The sequence below is a fragment of the Lagopus leucura genome, unplaced genomic scaffold, assembly GCF_019238085.1.
Source record: "Lagopus leucura isolate 7727_CA_CO unplaced genomic scaffold, USGS_WTPT01 Super-Scaffold_73, whole genome shotgun sequence".
In the NCBI taxonomy this organism is placed as follows: domain Eukaryota; kingdom Metazoa; phylum Chordata; class Aves; order Galliformes; family Phasianidae; genus Lagopus; species Lagopus leucura.
Window position 1 is genome coordinate 40,587,570 of NW_024962252.1, and position 23,855 is coordinate 40,611,424.

At 42.1% G+C, this 23,855-nt stretch overlaps 1 protein-coding gene across 2 annotated transcripts in view; it reads left to right on the forward strand.

Moving 5' to 3' along the window:
* The first annotated feature begins 423 nt into the window (after nt 1–423).
* Nucleotides 424–23,855, forward strand: part of DCBLD1 (discoidin, CUB and LCCL domain containing 1) — a 46,655-nt gene continuing 23,223 nt past the window's right edge. Inside the window, exons 1-2 of one of the 2 annotated variants that reach the window (XM_042882126.1) lie at nt 424–781; nt 15,860–16,072. In XM_042882126.1, the coding sequence (XP_042738060.1) occupies nt 424–781; nt 15,860–16,072 (571 nt within the window). The remainder of the gene's footprint in view (nt 782–15,859; nt 16,073–23,855) is intronic. The other variant, XM_042882134.1, reaches the window with a different exon arrangement.

A 23,855-nucleotide genomic window follows, 5' to 3' on the forward strand; every position in this document is an offset into this window, starting at 1 on the left:
TTTAATTCAGTCTGGAAGCTATTGCTGAGTTCGACTTTCTCACTCCTTCCTCTCCATGATCCGCTCCATGCATACTGACCCATTCCTGGCAGTCTGTGGAGCACTCCCAAGGACGGGCATCCTGAAACGCCGCCTAATAACCACGGCTTGTCTCCGGGACCCACGAGCTAATCACGCGCTCTGATTTACCACTCCAGTGACCCACCCAGCGCTGTGCATCCCCGGACCCGCGGCGCAGAGCCTGAATAATCCCGGGTGAGCCGCTCGGAGCGCTGGCACCTCTCGGCGCACGGCTCCCCCCGCACACCCCTGCGCCGACCCCGAGGTCCCGGCTCGGCGTTACCCGGCGCTGCCGGAGCTGAGCTGGGAGCGGCTGGTCGGGAGGGGGTGGCGGGAGGAGGAGGCGCCGGGCGCAGCAGCCCAATGGGAGCGGCGGTGCTTCCAGTCCTCCCGCTTCCTCTCCCCACCCCCGGGCCGGGCGGGCGGCAACGCTGCACCCGGCGGGCAGAGCGCGGCCCCTTCTCCGCCTCCGCGGCAACACCTGCGGGGAGGGGGATGCCGTTGGGCGGCCGCCCCCCTGGGCTGGCAGGCGGGCCGGGCCCGGGGCCGCCCATTCGAGAGCGAGAGGAAGAGAAAGGAGCGGGAGGAGAGCAGGGAAGTTGTGTCTTGCCGGGAGCCGGAGCCATGAGCCCCGCCGGGGGGGCGCGGGCCGCCCCCTCGTTGCTGTTCTCGCTGCTGTTGGCGGCCTCAGCCCCGCTCTGGCTACGAGCGGAGAAGATGGGTGAGTGCGGGCGGAGCGGGCGGGCGGCTTGGGGGAGTCCCCGTGACCGCGGCTCGGAGCTCGAGCTGCGCCGGGGCTGCGTGGAGCCGACCTGGTTAATCCCCGACGGGTTTATCCGCGTGTCTGAGTAGCTGCGGGATTACAGCGGTACCCAGCCTTACGATGAGAGTATCTCACTGCTTTCTTAATCTTTAGTTAATTAGGGCGGTGGGGTCGCTTGGTTGATCTGAAGTCACGCGAGCGGAGGAAAGTCCCCGGCAAGTTGTAAGCACGGGGTTGGAAGCGGCTCCTGCCGACACCTGGGCGCCCTCTGCCGCCCCGGCCACGCTCCGCCCCGCCCCGGTCGGCGGTGTGGGGCCGCGGGGTGCCCGGGGCGGTCGCCCCTTCCCGCATCTGGATGCAGGCAGCTCCGCTCAGTGCTGCCCTGCTGAGAGCAGCAGCCCGCTCCGGCCGAAACGAAGTTTCATAGGAGTTTTAGGGGGACCTTGCCATCTCGCGGCGCTGCAGTTTGGTGAAAAGAGCGTACGGGCGCTATGCTGCTTAGCCTGTGTTTTTATGCATCTTGCTGTAAAGCTTTCTGTGTGAGGAATTCTGCTGAGGAATTGTGATCTTATGGCCGTGGAATTGCCCAGCCTAATGCATCCATCCTAAAGGTGTTCGCTGACAGCTTTTGCTAATGTAGTGCTGGAAGCTGGGCACTGTGGTGGTCTTGAAGTGCCTTTCAGGTCAATGGCTAGTCCCTATATCCATGTTCCTGCTGAGCTGCAAGTTCCCAACCCCAATGCTGTGGGTTAGTGTCATAGCCAGGCAGAAGTACTTTGGCAGGTTTATAGTCATTTTTTTTATAACATCGTAGTAATGGAAATTTGTGGTATGGGTCTCATTGTGGGGAAGATTTGGTAAGAATTGTGTATGAGATTTGGTATGGCCTTTCTTAGCAGCTTTGTTCAAGAGCTTTTCTTTCCTTTTTCTTGAAACTTTGCTTTTCTCTCTCCTCCATGTTTCCTAATTTTGAGACTCCAACTTGATGTGCACCATGGAAAAGATAAAACATTATTTCTTTCAGATCCCCTCTTTCCATCATTGTTTATTTATTTTGTCACTTTTTGTCACCAATGTTTTGTTGTCACGGTCTCACAAAGTTGACAGAAGCAGTGACTTTTGCAGGGATTTCTGTGTGTTTCAATGCACGCAGTGGTGCTAAGTTTTAATTAAACATGACTCCAATTCCTTGTCTGTATTCCAAAACTGAGTGCTAATGGCACTTACATTGTACTTACATTCTTCCATCAAGCAAACAGCATAGAAGCATGAAGAAATAATATATTTTCCTTGCTTGTCTTTGGGACAAACTCAAATTCACAGGAAAGTCAGCCAAGCATTTAGAAAGGGAAATACTTGGTTGAAATCTCTTCCCTTCCTCCCCAGGGGGTGGTTATTCTATTTGTTTGTTTATTGATATTGTCCCATAAATTCAGAGCTAAGTGTCCTGCAGGAACACCGGTGGAGAAAGAAGATAAGGATAAGTAGATACAAACTTCCTGTCACACGAGCTTCTTGACTTAAAAGTTGTGATGGAATGAGAAGTGATGGAGTGAATTGGGCTCAAGCTGCAGCTAATTCTGAGTCTTGTCACCACTGGTATGTCCCACCAGCTGGCTCACAGGAAGATGGACAGGTTTAAATACATTGATTTAAAAATACTCTTTAAAAAAAAAAAAAATAATAAAGCGTGGCTTTCTGTCTTATGAGCTGGCTGGCTGTGCACTCTGCTGTTCTCACAACCAGCTTGCCTTCATTTTCAGTCTATCTCAAGGGATGCTACAGAACAAGGATGAGGCTGCCATTGTATCGTCTATCAAATCAGAGAAAGGTCATCTTTCCACTGTGCTATTTATTGAGTCATAGCACAACTTGTATTGAGGTGACTGTGCAGAGCCTGGGTAGCAGCTCTTGTAAGTCTGTTGAGGACATGTTGTCTGAGGGCATCTATGAAACATGGCATTTTGTCGCTCATCGAATGATGACAAGGAAGTCTGAGTGGTTGGGGAACTGATTTAAATCAAAACATATCATAAGCTTAGTGGCCTCTCCTAGGGACAAATACTACATCTGTGACTGCGCTCTGAGTGATAAATAACTTGGAGATGTATATCTCCAAGTTAATAAATAATCAATAATCAATAAAAGGGAAAAGAAGAACCTTATAATTCTGCTCTATGCTTAGCTCCTCTTGTAATTTCAGTGGCCAGTTCTGGGCTGACCGCTGAAGCGTAGCCCTCATCCCCCACCTGCCCAGCCTCATACAGCCTTGCCTGTCCTGGTGGTCTTTCCCAAGGTGTCTTTCCAGCAGGTCACGGCCAAGGCAGACCTGAACACATTACCTTTGCTTCTCACCATTCTCCAGTTCTTCTTCTAGTCTCACTGAGCAGGACGCTGAGCAATGTAATTTTGGACAGTGGATATCTAAATCAGAGTAGAATCTGAGTCTTCCTTCTTCAGGGTTTCGAGTAATCTTCCATTGCTTTTCTTAAACCGGATTCTGGCCAGTAGGACTTCAGTCTGCGTGTTGGTTGTTTGTACAAAGAAATGTGAGGAATGGGGATTTCACCCTATTAAGTACGAGACTGAATTTGTCACTCTCGCTATAACTCATTTTCTTTTCACTTCAAATGAAGCACAGCAGAGAAATAAATTAGATTTGCAGAACAGCATCCAAATGTGAACTTTGCCTGCGTTATATCTGGGTCTGCTGACAGTTGCACCCAACGCCCAGATTTTTCTCTTAAGTAGGAAGAATTTATGAGCAGTAGACCCTTAAACATTTTGGGGCAAGGCTGTTGTTTAGTGTGATAACAGCATATGCAGTAAGTATGAGAGAAAGTGCCTGTTCTCAGGGGCTTGCACAGAACACATACTGGGGAATATTGGTGCAATAATGCTAATCCAGCCTGTGTACCCATTCCCAGCAGTTTGCAATGCAGATAGAGATGAATCTTGCACACACACTCCACATCCTCCACAGTTTCTGAATATAACCAATTGGTAGTTTTTTCAGTTTGTTTGCATTTTGTCCTTATGTCTGCTTCCTTCCTTGGCTCCTTTAGCGTTGTGTTGTGAGTGCTGACTGGAATTGCTAAAGACAGAGGCAACAGTTTTCCAGTTGCACTTGATAAGCACAGTGTATACCCACCACATGAGAACTGCCATGTTTTCAGTTGCACAGACTTTGCTATAAATAGCTCTAAGCCCTTTATATGTACTTCTCTTTAGGTTAGCAGAGGATGTATTTCAAATGAAATCAGTGACAGGGAGGCCGCTGGGAGCCTCACTGACAAAGGAGGGAGAAAAAGATGCCTTGGAAAAGCTCTTTCTTGAGTTATCTGCACATTCATGTAATGTGAATGGTATTTCATACAGATTATTTGTTCATTAGCTTATGTAAAAATACATTCACTTATATTTGTCCAGGCCTTGTCACCCTATTGGATTACACATAGAAATACCTACAATGCCCTCTCAAAGCTGTTTTCTATACCAGAAGTGCTACAGCACGGAAGGCCCATCTGAGATATCCCACTGTGCAGAGAAGTGTGATCCTAAGCAATGGTGTGTGCTGAGCTCCTCAGCACAGACAGAGCCGAGGTGTGGGGCTGGCTGTACCATATCCGAGGCGTGCTCCTGTGGCATGTGCTCATCAACACATGGGTTTTCACCATCTGTTAAGAATAAAACAAGCCAGATAGAATCAAAATAAAATCCTTCTGACTGGATTTGGTGGAATGGTCTTGTATCCCAACTACCTGCAGTAAAAAAAAAATAAAAAAAAATGAACATCAGTACATAGGAATAACCACACAGCTTCCCCAGGAGGTTTAATTAGCGTTACCACAGCAATTAAGGAACTCTAAAATGGGACAATATACTGGTGAAGTTAAATAAATGATAATAAGGTAAACAGCAGCTTGACTAGTTTTAAGAGTATATAGGTATCTCTGGTTTTGCTTTCAGAATAAATTATGAACTAATTAAATTTCATTTTGTCTGTGAGAGCTGAAGCTGTGTTTCTGAAGCTGGCTGGATGTAGGGAGACTGCTGCTAGTTATGGATATTTTTACACTGTCTAGTTAAGCCTAGGGGCTAAGAGCATTATACGAAAGAAATATTTTGGTCCTCTGTTCCCTCTCTGCCCATCAGTTCTTTGGGCAGAACCAGGACGTGTCTCTCAGGAGTTCCCCTCCAAGAAGTAGAGGCTCAGTTTGGTGATGATGGGGCTTTCTCCCTGAGCAGCATTTCCAGCTTCAGTGTCCTTGTTCATTATTTCCATTTCCCTATTGGGCTGTGGTTGCTGCCAGTGCAGCCCAAGCTGTCTTTCAGTGTAGAAGGGAACAGACAATTATATTCAGCCCATCCTCTCTTTGCTTGTTTCCATGGGGCTCTGGTAAAGGTGTTTTTGAACCTGAAGAATGACAGGAGAAAAAATGAAGAAGGCAGAGCAGGGCAAGGGAAGAAACACAGATCCATGGCATCCTCCATAAGCAGGAGCTTTGTTTTTTTATTTCCTGCTGTGTTTGGGCTCAGACTGCTACTACGGTTGCAGTGATTTCATCGTGCAGTTACAGGTTTGTTGTGTTATTCCTCTACCCCACATTTAGAAGAGCTCCAAACCATTGTTTCTTCCCTGGGCTGCTGCAGAGACTTTGTTTCCATCACAGCTTTGATCTGCGATGTTCAAGTTTCTGGTACTCCCACCACAAATGTTCAACAGTATTGGATTTCAGTCTAACACTTTGACATTAAAGCTGAAGTTATGTTGATGTCATCTTCCAGATGTTCATGTCTACTGAATTAAAATTGTGCTTGTTTGTTTTATTTCATATTACAAAAACACGTGGGAAATTCTGGATGCAATCCCTCTTGCCATACAAAGGCCTGTGTGTCTTGTGAGAAATCAAACAACCCTTTTCTTCACAGTGCCATGAGGAGAAGCCTAGAAACACTGGAAATATAGGTGGGCTTCTTCACGTCTCCAAACAGAATAGCTTTGTTATGCAGCTGAGCCTTGTTGTTGCAGCTGGGGTAGCTGTGCAGAATAGGGATGTGCCACCTCTCCTTGAAAAAGCTTAAATCTATTTTACTCTGGTGCATTCCCTTTCTGTGTTGGTGGATTGCTTTCACTTAACAGTCAGCTATGCTTCCTGTGCAAAAGCTTGGAATGTAAATAAGTCCACTGTATCCTCCAACTATGGGAAAATGTATTTTAACCTGTGATGTATATTCGAAGATTCTGAGCGTTCTCCTCCACTGGGAGGACTTGGCAGCAAGGTCCATGTCTAATACCAAGTCATTGCCCTCCTTGCCATCTCAGCTTGTTCCCAAAGCCAGGGTTTTATTTCATACTAGGCTTCCTGTGTCAGGGAAGGGGAAATTGCAGTTGAAATGCTTGGGAGACAAAGGCTTTATGCTCCTGCTGAAGGCTTTAAAACAGAATTTCAGCAGATAAGCTGTAATGCAAAGTGTTGTGTCACATGCAATGAAAACCTGGGTGGTAATAATGTTTTCCAGCCTGGGTGAATAGTCAGCACTTGCTGATCAATTAGCATTTTATCACGGGTGGAAGAAGCTTAGTTAAACATGTATCTGAGAACATACTGATTTCTCAAGAAGTGCTAATGCTTGTGCTTTGAAAGTAAATCTCCTGGTTTTCAGGAGAAATTCAGTCTTTGCATTCTCTAGGTAGAAAGTAGAATTATATTTTATCAAAATAAATTAGTAGCTGAACAGCTGTGCTGAAGAATTCACTCTCTTAAGATTAGTGAAAAACTATGCAGACCTTTCTACCATACTGTTTCAAAACATGAGAATGAGATTGCTACTAATAAAAAACCCAGTAAAATAAAGGGAAAATGTGGGTTTGCAGTATAAGTAGTATACATGGGGTGGTATTTATGCATTGCTTTTCACTTCTATTTGCAAATACATTTTACACAGACTCACAATATCATATCACAGAAGATATGAAAGAGGTAGAAACAATGCTGTGGTTCATACTCAGCATCACAACCAATCATGCAGTCCTTAAGTTAAATTGTGGCTGATTACATTTTTATTTTTTGATTTGAAATATCTGTCCCACTAGCAAGGTGTAGCCACAATAAACCACAGCGACCATAATATTTCATGTTTTTCTGAGTCTGTGTGTGTATCTCTCTGGTCAGTGCTGTGATAATGAGTACCAGGCAGGCTGATGGCATGGGAGTACTGAAGGCATTTTTTTTTTTTTTTTTTTTTTTACCTTCAGTGCTCCAGATTAGAAGCCTGGTGGTGTGCATCTTTGACTGCATGGGTGTCTCTTAGTTCAGTTCATTTTTACTTCCATTACTATTGGAAACATAGAGAACTGCTTGTTGCTAAGACTGCAGTATTTATGATAGAAAGTGCTGGTTTCCTAGAAGTTAGGTTGGCTGAGTCAAAAAGCAGAACAGAAAATTGAGTCTTGTGAATTAATGATGATTATTGTTTCCTTCAAAAAACAATTTTCTCATGAAATATTTAACTTATGGATAAGTAGAGCTTGCATAATTTGCTTCAACGAAAAGGGTGATTTCTGTTGTCCATTCAGTTACATCTCGCAACAAATCACGTACTCAATCCAGTCATACAGGGAAGAAAAAAAAAAAAAAAAAGAAAGCAAATGTCTGACTTGCTAGTAAGCCAGGACAGATTTGATTTCAAGAAAAGAGACCAGCCTTAACTGTTGGTAATTGACAGTCTTTCCTGGCTTGTATCACACTAACGAGGGAATTACATGGTAAAAACACAAGGCAAGGGGGTTCATCCTATTGTGTTCAGACATTTCCCAAATTAAAGGGGTTTAGAAATCTTGCCTTCCCACCTGCTACCTTAACAGGAACTGCTCCAGCCTCTCCTTTTAAACTTAAGTCTCCAAATTTCCTGTCCCTGTGGGTTTGCCAATCCTTTCCATGGCTGTGAATATTCCTATTCCTGTGCCACCTAGTAATCGAGTTTGGCCCTGAGCTTGCAGCATATGTTTCCCACACAGTGCTGGTTCAGTGCAAAATACTGTAAGTTAATCTCCAGTAAAGCATAGCGAAGACAGAACCTGGGGGGGGGGGGGGAAAAAAAAAAAAAAAAAAAACAGATGGAGAAAGTAGAGCAAGCAATTTGCATATATATGATATGTCTCTCAGTTAAGATTAGCATTTCCTACTTTGCCTGAAAAGCTCTTGATAGAAATGCCACTACATGTTTGTCCCAAATAAGAGGAACTGTTGGAGTTGCCCTAATAGAAGAATGAACCATCAAGCCCATGAGGTTCTATTTCACATTGCTGAGATGTTCTGGACAGGATGCTCCCACCATCACCTTTATGGCACTGGAGCTCCACCAAGGTCTTCCCAGTAGCACAACCCCCTTCCCCTTACTAACTGCCCTCCAGGGTTCTTCCCTTGGGTGCAGCTACAGCCAGCAAACCAAGTGCTTGTGCATTCACAGCACTTTCTCAACACCTCTGCCATGGAGGATGTACACCTTGATGTGGATTTGAAAGGAGGCAGATATCTGATGAGGAAAAACAAATTCAACCTCCATTTTTGCAGAATGGGGGCATTATACTTACAGTTCCTCTGGAACGTCTGTATATTTCTAAATCCATTCTCACATCTGCTCCCAAAACCATGCAGGCTAATAAATGTTGAGGTGACAAGTCACAGCAATATGTCACATTGTAAAAGAACGGCATTGATAAATATTAAATGCAGCTACACAGTGAATAAATAAATAAGTAAATTCTTTATTGTTGTAGCAGTTAGAAAGGCATAGAGAAGTTTTCTCACACCCACAGCCTCAAGATTGCTGTATTTAGAATGCTGAAAAGCAAATTCCAGTGCTGAAGCTCGCTTCTCTGTAGGACTACATTTGGATATTCTGCCTAAGTCCTGGAAGCAGTGCCTCAAGCCTGCTTATTTTTGACATCTACTCCAGTACTGCCTGTCTTTCACAGATTGTGATGAAACCAGATAGCTATCATGAAAAGATAAACTTAGTTTGCTACTACTTCTGATATTTAACAGAAGCAAAGTGAGAGAACTATGTGATGCTATTTAAAGTCTTGTATAAAGCTTGCCCCTTAGACGTTGCAGGATCTTGTTCTTTCCAGAATTCAGCAACCTCTTAATTCAGTGCCCTCATAAAGAATTCAGAGGAAAGGGACTACCTGCTGTTCTCTTTCTGGCTCTGTGATTTCTATGGCAATCTGAATGGTCTTGTCACTCGTTCTCATACTGATGTACTCAGGTGTTGCTAGGCTTCATCGTGACACCAGTCCCTAAGATACATATACAGAGGAGATGGTTGGTCTCTGGAAGGTTAAATGATGGAGTGGCAAAACTAATCAAATCTGTACAGACACAGAGAAACTGGAAGAGTTTCTTTGTGATGTTCTGGTTCATATTTATGTTACTTTAGTAGAGATTTATTCTACTCCTTTTTAAGTTTATAGGCCTGAATGCAGAGTGTAAAGTTGATTCTTCAGTGAAACATGGGTTTCTGTTGGTGGAAGAAGTTGTTCAATGGGAGATTTCTGCTTTCTTTTTCACATTTTAGCATTTAAATAAATGAGAAATCCTATGAGATTTTTGTCTTTGCAAACTTCTGCAAAAGTGCAGGGTTGTTTGTGGAAGTCCAGTGAAGTAACTGCCTTTGAGGTCAGTGTGGTTATAAGGATTTCCCTAGCTGCTGCCATATGTATGCATGTCTTAAGTACTGCTGAAAACCTCTTTAATTTTGAAAAATGGCAATGTGATTGGAAGCTACTTTGCCAGGTAAGGAACATAAAAAGGATTGTGTGTGTTAGTTTTTTGTTTTGTTTTTTTTTAAGTATATATACTTGATGGTGGAAACTGTACTGGTTACCACAGTGACTTCCTATACATGCTCAAGGCAGGACATCCCTAGAGGCTGTTGCAAGCCCTGGGGAAGGCTAACCCCCAGCCATGCCAAATGGCTGTGGAGGTGGTCACAGCTGAGCATGGGGTAGGAATCTGTGATTTATAGAATCTCTGTGGAACCAGTTTGAGATCATCTGCTGCATTCTCACTGCTACTTTAAGAGAGACATTACAGTAAATAATGTCTATGAGGAAGAGGGAAAAAAACACATTGTTTGGTCTCCTACTGCTTTCTCATTCCTTTGAAGTTGATAAATAAATAATTTGGGCTACGAAATCAGCACTCTACAATGTCTCTTTGTTTCTTTCACTGCTCTACCTTCCCTTCTTACCCTCTGCCCCCTCCCAGCACTCCCCACCTCCTGCATGTTTGGCTTTGGCAGCAAATCAGGTGTTGTGGGGAACAGCTGCAGTGCAGGCATTAAAATGTTTCCTGGGGACCCTATGGAGTCAAACAAATGAGAGTTCAATTCAAAGAAAGGAGTTTACATCATCATTATTTATCTTTTCACTTGCAGTAGGGCATAAGTGGGGTACTCGTTTCCTTGAAAGTGTATTAATATTAATTCAGAAAGATTGCAATAGTTTTTTTGTATTTTGGATTGTAGACTTGCATCCACAAAATGCTGTAAAGAATCTAAAGCTGGACTTCTGAAAAACACTGCTGTGGGTTTATATACTTCCTTATACAAACGGCCTGGCCAGCTGCTCAGCTAATGTGAATAGCATCTGGGCACCAACACCACCAGGAGGTGGAGGACTGGTTTGACACTGCCCTTCATTTTTATTAGCTACTTGAGGCCATTGCCAGGAAAAGCAGAGAGGTCTGAGATTTGGTCATGCTCTGGAAAAGTGATGGTTTTAGGTCCTGGTCACCCGGTGACTTCTTTCTTTCATGACAGTGCTGCAGCAAAGACCAAGTGCTCCTGATGAGGTTAGCTGGTGGACGGGTTAGAGGTGAGCCTCTGAACGCTGAGTTTGAATCACTCACAAAGCAGTGGGAGCACAAACCCACTTAGTGTGCAGCATGCATTCATCTGTTGGTGACAAAGGTAGTAGAAACTATATGAAGACCTAAATTTAGAGTTGTCAGACTGCAACATAGATTTGGATGGAGCCTGGAAAAAACATCTTGGTTTTCCCAGGTCTTTTGTCCTATCCCATGTGATCAAGGAAGGCACAGGTCTGATTGGAAAAGTCTAATTTCTTTTTTCGGTACTCATCTGCTTTTATGCTTAACTCTTTCAGAAATGGGTGCAGAGCCTTTTTGCAACAGTTATTACTGTGTCTTTGAGCTGGAGTTTACTACTTTGGGGCAGAGAATGGATGATGAGATGAATTCATGCTTTTGCTGGGGATTATCAGCAAAACTTTTTGCTCGATCCAGTGGCATTTTCCTTGCTTTGTCCACATCTTCCTGTAGCTGTAGCTCTTCAGAAAACACTGACTTCTGGCTGAATCCGGAATATAGAATCTGGCAGATGAGCTCTGTGTTCTCGGTAGCAGGAGGAGAGCAGGCTGGCAGCTCTCTGCTCAGGCCTCTGTGTGGGCAGAAAAATGTTGGGGGATAGTAGTCACCTTGTCCCAGTTACCTGCATGCAGGCAGGCTGGCATCCAGACAGGAGGAATGGGGCAGAGAGGGAAATATGGCACTGGGGGGGCTTCTTGGTTTGGGAGGGGAGCCGTGGCTGAGTGGCAGTAGGGGCTGGTAACCAGCTGAGAAATGCTTGCACCCAGAGGATAGTGGAGTGTGCGGCTGTGTGCCCGAGCATGCTTGGGTATAACACATATTTAGCACTGGAGTGAGGCCAAGCCTGATATTAATTGCTTAGTGAACGTGAGTCAGAAGGATGAAAAAGGCAGCTGCTTTCTGCCAGGATATTGTAGCAGAGCTTTTGAAAGCACACTTTGATATCATGCCTTGTAACCGTTTTGTAGTTGGCAATATAAACATTGTTCATAAAACCTGCAGTACGTGAGGGATTCTGTAGCAGTTACGTGAGAACAGCCTCTTCCCCAAGGGCAGAGCACTGCTGTATAGCAGGGGTGGGCAAGCCCAGGGGTGCAAGCCTGGGGTTCAGCCTGTGAGCTGGCTGTGGGAGGAGGCAGGAGCAATGAGGCAGCCACCCAGGTAGTACTGGATGGCAGGAGGGCACTGTGAGGAACTGGAGCTATTTCCAGAGAGATTCAACTCTGCTGTTTCTGAGACCACTGCTGTTTCTTGAAGCTGTCCCCTTCCGAGGCACAGTATGTGTGTGCGGGGATATTCCTGTGGGCAGCTCACGTGCTTATTTGTGGGCGCAGTTTTTATCACTTACGTTCCTCCATGTGCCAGCCAGTGTGGCCAGGCCAAGTCCAGACATGGCTGCCTGGGGATACTTCCTTTACTTTGACCTGCACACATTAACCATACAGGCATCCAATGACACCGGTACGTGCCCTTGCCCTCTCCACAGGGGCAATAGCATGGTCCATGATGTCCTCTGGTGAGACCCAGGCTGGACATATGCATCACCCTCGGCAAAGACAAGGGGCAAGCAGGGAGCTCATCTTCTGCAGCAGAAGGAGCTGGTTATGGTTGAGTACAGATATTTCCACCCTCTCCCACAGGAAACTATTTTTATCTTTGTGGTAAACAATTTTATTTCCAGTGTTGTGTGATCTCCCATGCAACCTGAGTGTAGATCAATGGCCCCCCGTGCAGTGGTTGCAATCTTGCTCTTCATTCAAATGCCCATGAGAATGCAGTTTCTAAAGCATATTTGATGTGCTTTTAGTAACTGCTGGTGCTGAGGGGAGATTTTATGAAATCTAAGTGTGTTTTGGTCTTCTGGCTGGTGAACACCTTCTGCTTAAATATTTTGCTTAGCTTCAGTCCAGTGGGAAGCCATGAAACTGGGATGTCTGTGGCAAGGCCATTAACTGCTTCCCAATAGGGTGCTAGAAAGCAGCTCCCAAAAGCAATGCTAAATGAAAACTTAGAGTTAGAAGAAACCCTGCATTGAATTGACTGGTTAAATACACCTATTTCCATTCACAAGAGCTGTGCCTATAGGAAAGAAGAATGGTATGAGGAATTTAAACCATTGCATGTAAGACTCAATGTATTTGTGGTTTGGTCAATGCATTTCTATGGAAAAACAAAATTTAATGTAGAAAATAACAATAAAACCTAAACTTATAATAGACTTGTTCACATTTTTTTTATTTGAAAAGATGAAGAAAGGATATATTTTCAATTCCTTTCTATTTCCTCAATTTCTGAGCCTTTGATAAACAGTAAGTTACATTTATAATTTTTTTTTTCCTAAATGTAGTCATTAAATGTCTTCAAATGAATTACCTGAACCAGAGTTTTATTCTGCCTTCCTTCTGTGACTCCAGACTCCTTCCCTAGTGTGCATTTTCAAGCATATTTCAAGCATTTTTCTTTGCTCTGGTAATCCTGCTGAGAAAGTCAAAATGTAGCGCTGGAGTTAGAAGCGATAGTTACTGGGGCTTGGCTTGACTTGGGGCATTGCTTCAGCTCCTGCTACAGATGCACTTTTGCCCTGACCTTTTCCTTTGAGGCAGACAGGCAGAGCAGAGGCACTGGGGGACTTCACAGGTTCAGGATAATGCTGTGCTTTCCTCTCATCAGCTATAGTGCCTGAATGATTGTCCTTCCCACATTACACAGTTGAAAAGCTGGAAAATAGCACTTACGCTCTCTTAGTTCTAAAGATGTTCTGGTCTTATTACATTTCAGTGCTGCCTCAAAGATTTTTAAAAAAGGAGTTTCTCTGGGGACAAGACCTTGTATAACCTGCAAAGAGGAGGACAGCGGGCTGAGGTGTCTGCAGTTTTCCTTGTACACTTTCTGCAGAAATGTGCTCTGTGACCTGTACGGTTGTCAGCATCTCACTGTGATAACGATGTCTTTTCAGCACTGTGAGAAGAGCTGTACCACTTAGAATCCTTGAGGTTTTACTGAGGTGGCGCAGGCCAGAACAAACCCACTGAGATGAAAGCCAGGCAAACATTGGACTTTTGGTTTTAAGGAGCTCATCCCCATGATATCTTGTTGTGGCTGTGTAACTTTTCCCTTTATTTTCCCTTTTTGCTCTACAATGAGGACAAGTTGCAAATCAAACTCCAGACTGCAGTCACTTGGTTTTCAGCAGTTCAACTAAAATAAATGCTTACTGGTAGAAACACAAGGATTAAATAAGGACCGTAGATAGCTTTCTTACTACACACACCTCAGATTGTCCCATATCCTGCTGGAAGCAGTCTGATTTCACAATGCTTGCACCTCCCTTGGTCAAGAAAGCTGACAGCATATGTACTGTATCTCTCCTTATACTTTAATTCTGCTGAGAAAAGTTTCCATTAAAAGGGCGATTTTTCTCAAGGGACCGATTTGCCTTTTGTTGTTAGCATTTTCCTATGCATCTTAAAATCAAAGGAGCTAGGAAAACAACCCTTAACAACAGGTATTTTTAAAAATATGTCAACAGAGAGATCCGAGAAACCATTTTTAGTGTGTTTCTTGGTGATATGATGTTAGATTCAATAATATATAAGGTCTCTTATTCACCTCTATTCTGAGCATGAACCTGTGACAGAATTAAATAGGCAACAAAGCCAGAAGTAATGATAATGCTTCAAAATAAATGCTGTTGCCTGTGAATAAGCAGTTGAGTGAGATTCATGAAACGGCAGTATAATTATATAGTTGCAAGGCATTTGATATGTTGGATCTTACCTTTGCACAGCATGCCACCTTCACCCCAGCTGCCAGAATGGTACCCATTTTTATCAATAAGTCTTTTCTAGCTTTTCACATGTCAACAGTCTTATCAAATCTGAAGCTTGTTCTTTTGAGTGTTTGTGAAAGAAAACTCAGGTAGTAATTAAAACAGCCAGATCAAAATGACTTAACCAAAACATCTCCAAAAGCGAAATTCTAAGTAAAAACGAATTCCCAGCTTTTCCAGATTCTGTTGTATTAACACCTCTAGAATTAGTTTTGATTTTGTAGTGGTAAAGGGGCAACAGCATTCAAGATCCCTATAGAAAGAGTTGCTGTGTTCCACTTGACATAACACTGAGGGCTGCTACACATACACAGATGTGGCACCGGTTTCACTAATGTAATAATGTAATCCATTTTTTCAAGGTTCAGCATAATGAAATAAGTTAGCTTTAAAACATAAATTATACATTACTGGTACACTTTTAAATAGTTCACTAAGAATTTCTTCCTCTAGTAGTCAAGGTCTCCTATCTGTCACCTGCTTCCTTCCCCTCTGTAGACGCATCCTGTTTTCCACGTCAGTCCCCACGTCCCCCCTGTATTTTCATGGACCTTTTCCTGTTGTCCTATGCTTCTGCAGCTGCTCCAAACCTGAACTCACCCCTTGCCATGAAAATCCACTTTGCCACAGTACCAATTCTCTGCCCATGCTGGGCTGGGCTGGGCTGGGCAAACACTTATTCTCTCCCTGCTACCAGTGAAAAGCAGTGCTGATTTCTCTAGGAACTCTGCCATGGAGTAGCCTGCGCATTTTGCTGAGGACACCCATCCCACCATTTGTGTTTACCTTGTCCCCAGTGCTTTTTGCATTGTGCAAGCAGAGCAAGAAAACCAACAGGAAAGTAAGATGAGTCAGGACTGTGACAGTATGTGGTTAGGTCATGTCTGTGCATCCATGCATGATTCAGTTGCTCTCTGCCTGATGGCTCCTTACACAGAAATAGTGTGGAATGATAACTGGGAGAAAACTGAGGAAGGATCCTACCCATTACATGTGAAATTGCATCCTTAAGGTTTCAGTAGGCTTTGGCTGTAAATCAAAACCAGAGTCTCTGTTTATACAGAACTGTCAAATACTCTAATTTGCATTTCCAACCCTTTTTGCTACTGTTTTGCAAGATAAATATGACTCCATTTATTTTAATTACCTGTTTTCCTACAGCTGTAAAACTGAGGTGGAGAATTACAAAATACTTTTTAAGAAGGTGGAATGCATTTGAGATGGTTTTGTGGTCAGCATCTTCTTACTTTTTTTTTTTTTTAATTGAGGAATATATTTTGTTTTTCTTCCTTGGTTCTCCTTCTACTGCAGGAGATGGATGTGGGCATGTGGTGATGTATCAGGACAGCGGGACCCTGGCATCCAAGAACTATCCCGGGACATATCCAAACTACACACTTTGTGAAAAGAAAATCCAAGTACCTCAGGGAAAACGCCTGATCTTAAAAATTGGAGACCTGGATATTGAATCACAGAAGTGTGAATCCAGCTACCTTACCATCCTGAGTTCTTCAACGATGCATGGTAAGTCAAAGCAAGTCATCTCTCCTGTATCTATTTCATAATTAGTCAGAGTTTCAGATAAGATAACCTCTGCTATTGCTACCTGTTTGTCACCGATAGCCTTTCCTAACATAAAGTCTTTAATACTTCAGATATTAAATGTGTGCAGCCAGGCACTTGTGTAAGCAATTTACACAAAAGGATAAGTGTAATAACATGCTATAACTGTGCACTTAAAACAATAGAACGACAAAGTCCTCCCAAGAGGTCCTGAAGCCTTCCTCAAATCAGTTTTCCCAGCCAGCTGCTGCTGGGGCTTTTGATCTGCTCTGTAAAAGAGTCAAACTGATGTTCAGGTCAGTGAGCCCTTTTTTCTGACATCAGATTGAAATCCAGGCAAAGATGTGGAGCTGTGAGGAGTGCCATAACGATGGAAGAAACTCGTGAATTGCAAGTCCATAAGATTTTGCCAGCTGGGTGCGGGCTGTAGCCCTTCAGGCAGCTGAGTTTGAGTATACTATACTGGACATTACAGGCAAAGCAGATTCAGAGGAAAAAGAAAATGAAGAGGCAAGCCACAACAAGATGTCAAGGTGACCCAGCTCATTGCTTGTCTCAGTGCAGTATGTGGTTCACCCAAGCTCAGGTCTCATAATAGTAAAGAGAGATGATTGCCTTTAATTCATGAACATGGTAGGCCTGTAATTCATCTGGTAAGATAAGATCAGGTGAAGCATTAAAGCCTCTCTCACAAATGAAGATAAAGGTAATTATTGCTCATCACAAGGGATGTATTACATTTTGAAGCAGCCTTCAACAAGAGTGAACACTGACGTGTTCATATCTAAGCCTTGCATATAGCTTTATCTGAAGTGTAAGAAATGTTTCTGTTTGTGCACTTGGATTTATTTATGTTTACGTTCATATACCTGTAAGAAAGGAATTCTGTTCACTTGAAGCACAGTCTGTACTTGGCAGTAGTGATATGGATTTAGTAGTGCATTATCATAACTTTGAATGATTTTTACTGATATTACCTTAACATTTCAAATCAAAGGCTTATCTAAGAAACAAGGATAAATCAGTGTATTGTCTTTTGAAGTAAAAAATGAAGCTTGAATTCTAATTCAAATTTTGGCTCCTTACACAACAGCCCCGAGGTGTCTTCACATAGTTCAGTCTTGCAGCTATTCAGCCTACAAACACAGAATGCTGGTGTATTATGCAATCAAGCCCATGTAATGAATTTTTAAAAGTGTTCCCACACCCATTTTCATACCTGATTAGTAATATCTGATGCATGTGGACTATAATTTGCATCCTTTGTAACAAACTGCACAATTAGCAGATTTTGCTTCTATGTTATTAAACAGGTTCTACAGCTTAAGCAGACATGCTATCTGTAATGTTTTTTGTGGCTTACAGCTTGCTGTAGACATTCTTGTATACAGAGTCCTTTCTTTATGTTCAAGTAGATCCATGCAGTGAGGAAATAGCACTATATGCAAAAATTCACAGAACCACTTGTGTTTTAAAAGACAAGAATTCACAGGTGAGATTAAGACTTTTCTAAGTATGTTGTTTCAACAGTTTTGCTATAGTTCTAGAGTTCAATAAGTGTTTATGTAAGCAAAAGGAGCCCTCTGATTGGGCACTGCTAAGCACATTTGGTCCTGTGAGGAGTCCTTTCAGGTGGCTGCTTCTCAGTCCAGGTTTCCTTTCTACAGCTCTCCTCTCATCCTTGAAGCAGGTTGGTATCTTCATTCAGGAAGATATTGACTTTTGCCATTGAATTTTTTAATAGGATGATGGAGATCTGAAAATACTTTGCAGGCATTGGAACTTCTAGCAGTTAAAAATTAATGTTTGACTGTTTGGGGGGATGTCTGTACCTGACCAGGGCTTAAAAAGGAAGATCTAAAAAGCTGAGTGTGAAAACAAGCAGTGTGAACATTACTCATACTTCAAATTAGCCAGACAGCCTCTGTTCTTTGAGGTATGCAATTATCAGGAAATAAGGTCCAATGGGAAATATGTTTTAAATACTACTCTGATCTCTTCAATTCCACAGAATACAAGACAGGCAATATCAGCATGCATGCAACATTTTATTGAGGAGTGCATATGAAACCTAAAATTGATCAGAGACAAAACACCACACCATGTGCATGTAAATACATTAGTGTAAGCAAGTCTTCTGATGACAAAGTATTCTGTCCTTTCACGTCTGTCCCACAGGTCTTTATATATAACTGTGATTCATTCACTGTAATAACCTCCTGCCGGGATTCATGGAATACACAAGGAGTAACTCAGTTCATGTCTGGGGTATTTGTGTCCCATGCACCAAAGGGAAACTGTTCCAAACAAGTGGATTTATGTTAGCCAGGTGATTTCTTTGCTTTAGCAAGCCTGTGACTACAGATTAGGCAAAAGAACACTGATATGTGTTTAAATTCAGGGCATTCATGCCATCTTGTACACATACCCAGGAATACTCTGGATTTAATTCCTGCCTAGAATGATGTCTAGCACCGAGTATGCTGATCTAATCCTTCCCACTCATATAGAACACAAACTTTACAGTACTGTTCTCACTTTTGATACTTCTCAGCTTTGACGAACCTATGAAGGCAGCCATTGTGTTTACATTTCCACAATATTGCCATCAGAAGATGGTCATTAATAATCTTAATGATGCTCTAATACTGGGGCCATAAAGTGGCAGAACACTGTGTCTCAGGGTTATTATTCTTCCCACTGTTTTCTTTGAGGTTAACAGGAGGAATGACACTGTAGTAAGCCTTTTCTTTCCAACTGCTGGCTCTCCCTCCAGACTTAGATGTGAAAACGTTCATCATCAGTCAGCAGAGGTAGAGTAACACCAGTTTTGCTGAAACTGAGTCACCTTTGTCTAGTAAATCTTTAAATGTTAACACAACTCTGTACATGTTGTCTCTGGGAGAAATAGTGTCCCTTTTCAAAGGCACGGCTTCGCACAGAGCAAAAAGAGGGTGGATTCTTTCTGTTTGCTTCTTCTATTTTCCACACAGAAGGGATTTAGAATAGAAAATAACATCAAGTACGTTTCATAGTGTGGACAGGGTACAGCCTTCTCTGAAATGCTTTTCTTCTAGAGTTAATTTCATTAGCTGAGCATATTAAAAATACCAAGCTCTGAAAAGAGCTTCTGATTTTTTAATTAGTTAAAGGGATATGTGAAAACAAGATTAACCATGTGGTCCCTGTAGTTCTCAGGAACACAACAGCCATTGCTACACCACTTATGTACATATTAACAAAAACGTTTTTAAGGCTTGACAGAAATGGCTTTTGCTCAGCTTCTTTTCATGACTATCAAATTTCTGTATCTCTTTTGACCCTTTTTGCTTGCCTCTTTCACTCTTTTCTTATCTAATGGCTTAGTATTTTTTCCCTTAATTTCTGTGAGATGATCATAAGTCTTTGACTGGAGAGAGAATAAAGAACAGATAAGTGCCTACTTCCATTCACTTGCAGTCAGTAGGAGGCTGATGTGTTCCTTTGGGGTGGATGTCAGATCTGCTGAGTGACTAGTAATAATTTGGAGAGTTAACACAGTTAACTTCTTGCATAATTTGCACTCAGTAACTAGTGTGAAATAGCAAAAGAAATTACTGGAAATGCTCTTTTCTCCCTGCAGCCATTCACTGATGGTTGTTAGGAAAACCGAGCATTCACTGATGTGTGAGTGTACAGTGGCTGCTGGGAGTGAGCGTGCATTCTGTGTGTGTGTGCAGGAGAACCAAATGCCTTCAAGTGCCTCACATCTGTCATCATGGTGAGAGGGGATTCATCGAACCACCCTCATCGTCCTTACTACAGATTGTAATAAGTGTCTTTCTAGAACAGAGGGTGCGCCCAGGCTTCTTTTTCAGTCCTCAAAGGAAACTTGTTATTGCAGTATTGTTTCTGGTATTTCAGGAAATCCAGCGAAATGCCCAGACAAGTTCTCACTGAAGATGAAGCTGAGTGATTTCTTAACAGTCAAAACTCTGTAAACAGTTGGGTTTCGCCTGAATGGTTACAGCAGCTTTCAAAAGATTTAGCTGTAAAACAACGACTTTGCTTTTCTTTTATCAAATGGCCTCATATTCATTTTAGATTCATAAACTGTATTGTGCTTTTTTCTGAGTTATTTTGTTAAACAGGTGCATCTCTTTGCTAAAGATTCCTAGCTGTAGCTGGGCTTCTGTCCTTAGGTTTAGCTAATACCTCAGGCACAGTGTTAGGTGAGGTCAAGCAGGCAGACCTACAGCCTGCAGGACAGGTGGCCCGGGCTCTCTGTTTATAAACTGTAATTAATTACTTCTTTTACCTGACTGCTTCCTAAAACAAGTAACTCTTAGACTTATTCTGAAGTCAGACTGTGTTGTGCAGAGTTAAATGCTGAATAATCAGACTGTCTCACCCTGAGTAACAGATGTGACTTCCCTGTCAACTCATATCTATTGAGCATTAAATACCACTTTATTCTGCCCTGCACTGTGGAGTCTTCTCTTTTTCTTGGTAGCAGGAGAAGAGTTACCATAGTCATTGCATATGAAAGCAAAGCATGTGTATGAATGTGGGATGGAGACAAATTTCAAAAATGCACATCTTCACACAAGAATTCCTTGCAGTTTTTGTGAGCTGTTTGTGCAAATCTTTTACAAACTGGCTGAGTTTTTAGCTCTGAAATAAAGCAGGCATAATCCATGTTCATCATATCCCCTGTCCTTCTCCAGCTACTGAGGTACTTCAAAACCTGCAGAAACAAACAGCATGTAGGAATTGCTGCTTGGTATGAGAGAAGTGAGCCCTCTGGCAGAGCACAGTGGCCTACTTCATAAGGGAAGTAAAAAGCATAAAGGAGCACAGCTCTACAGAATGACCTCAGGAAATGTTCCAGAGTCTGGCTGACAGTAGAAGTAAACTAGACTTCATAAAAGCAGACAACATTGTAAAGATCATCAGATTTGCAAAACAATGCTATTATCAAAAAGACAAAAGTGGTAGACTATTGCTAACATTTTAAAAACAAACAAAGCATAAAATAACATCTTTGGTCTCCAGAGGAGGCAGACAAAGGATATACATGAGACCATTCACCGTTGTATTTCCCACGACATTAATACTGCTTGGAAACAATAATTTCAAAATAAGAGTATTTCATTTAAGCCACCTAAACCATATCACCAGATTAGGAGTTCTAGAAGGAAGGCATTAAATATTAATTTAATTTTAGAGAATATTAAATTAGGAACATTCAAGATCCATAAGCCCCTAATAGCCCTCCTGCAGAATTTAAAAAATACATATCCATTAATGAATCTGGAGCGAACAGACGGAACCACAGTTCTGTCAGCTCTTCAGCAAGATGCCAAAAAAAGAAAGGCCCTGATATGTAGATATGCTAATACTGAAGTATGGAGAACACCTACTCAATTTCATGACATATAACACATCTGTTTATTAAGTCAAAATCTTTCCTTTGTTCTTAGTAAACAAACCAAACAACCCTGCCTCCTCCTCCTTACCGTAGCAGACATCCAGCAGAGTCACTGAAAGAGGAAGCAAGGAGAGAGATCAACATTCATGACTTGTTTTTCAAACTCAATATGCAAAGCAACCCACCTCACAACTAACTTTAGAAGATGAAAAACTGATAAAGTGATCTGGCAGTTTTCAAAAGGAATCTTAAAGACTTCTGGCATAGTCCCAAGTATAAAAATTAAATGCTTATCCAGAGTCAAGTCCAAACGCTGCTATAAAAGTTAACAAGGCCTTTAAATGAGTTTCTCCCTTTCAAATTGGGCACAAACCAAAGCTTTCTCCTTCATCCCTCTTATCCTCTGAGTTGCTCAGTATTCATGTAGACAGGCTGTCAACAGACTCTATATGGAATACTCAGAAAAAAGAGGGAGCATATGTGAATCTTAGAAGTAGATGATAAAGATCCATGATTTTGTCACCTCAATTGCAAGTGGAAAGTACTGTCTAGGAAATACAGTTTCAATTTAAGTAGAATTGCTACAGGTGCTGATGGGTTTTAATCTATTAATGTGTATAAAATCTCCTAATCTGTGTATTTAAAGGGACACTAGGTATGTCAGTGGAGAGCAAATATGCTGGGTGCTACTGTGTGTAGAGAAAGTGCATCGCACTCAGGCATAGCATGAACCACAATCTCAGAAGTCTGGGAGAGTATGATTTCTCAGGCTTTATAATATTAAAACAAATGGAGAGCAGCTGTGCTGCAAGTGCATAGGAAAGAGTACAGGTAGTTAAAAATAGTCTCATTATTTTTCTGAAGGAAATTAGAAGGCAGAAACATACAATTCAGAGAATTCAGCCCAAACTGACCCTAAAGAACTGCCTTGATCCCAAATCCATTTTATTTAGTAAGAATTACCAGTTTTCATATGGGGAATTTCTTGAAAGACTGTTGGTGTAAAATGAATTGATTGTGGGGAAAATGAGAATCAGAGGTCAAAAGGTCTCTGCAAAAACTGGGCAAAATGGAGAGACTAGCTGCTAGCCAGAGAGCTGTGTTATTCAGTAAATCAGATGTGCTTGCATTGCTCACTATTAAGAACTGAAGAGAGAGGAATGACACTTTTTCAAAAAACTGGCTGCATGCTTGTAGTTCTTTCACATAATAAAACCAAAACAGTATCTCCAGGAATAGAAGTAAGGATGTGAGGTAGTGCTTGTACCCTTTTCTAAACCATAGTTCTCAGTGCAAATTTCTGTATTTGATAGCATGCATGCAATTAAGCTTTACTAGATATCATGGAAGTTTGATGACCTGGCTGTGTATTGCTGATATTACCTGACTTACTGGGAAGAACTGTATTGAAATACTTTGCAAGGCTTCATCTGTTTGCAATGAGAGAACAAGAGTGTTTTCTGGTATTAATATCTGTTGTTTCTGTTTGTTTTTTTTTAATCTATGCAGATGGGTGATTCACACAGTTTTGGGAAGTATTAATTTCTTCAGTGGTTACTGTTTCTTGCTTTTATATCCTTTATGATAAACTAAGCTGATTCTAGATCTCCTTAGTTCAGAGCCACACACTTGTCTCTGGGTACACCAGAACCTCCCTCGACAAAACAAGGAGATAACCATAGATTTGTAACCCTTGTTGGATTTATTACTTAACAGTATAAACTTGTCTTCAGGCATTGCATGCTGATTTCTTAATCTGTTTCTGAATTATTGGCTTTCATAATATACAACTCTATGAGTCTAGACTTTCTTATTCTATTTTATCATTTTTACTTATGACATGTGATTTGTTTGTATAATTACCTGGAAAACATGTAGACTTGCTACTGGAGGAGACAGCTAATCCTGACCCAGCCGGTGTGTGGTTGAGTGAGTCAGCCACCAAAATTATACCTACAGAGTAGATATGTCACTGCTAATCGCTGTTAGGGAAAAAGGAAAGGAGCATCGGTGAGAAAATATACAGTCAGTCCCTGAGACAAGAAAAAGACTAATGCTTTCTCAGGTGTTGCATTTTGAAGAAGCACAACGCCTTCCTGCCTTCTCCCCTTTCTCTCTTTCTCTCTTCCTATACTTCGGAAGAAAAATAAAGTTCTAAGCACTTCTCCCACTGCATTCTGACACAAAAGACCTTCTCAAATAAAACACTCGTGCAGTTGTCTGGTATGACACAGTGTCAAATGCTCTCTTTTTGATAAGTTCATTTCCTAAGGAATTTGTTTAACCCTTTTTATAGATACTGTTTTCTCTAAGTAAGTCGTGACTCATTTTCGA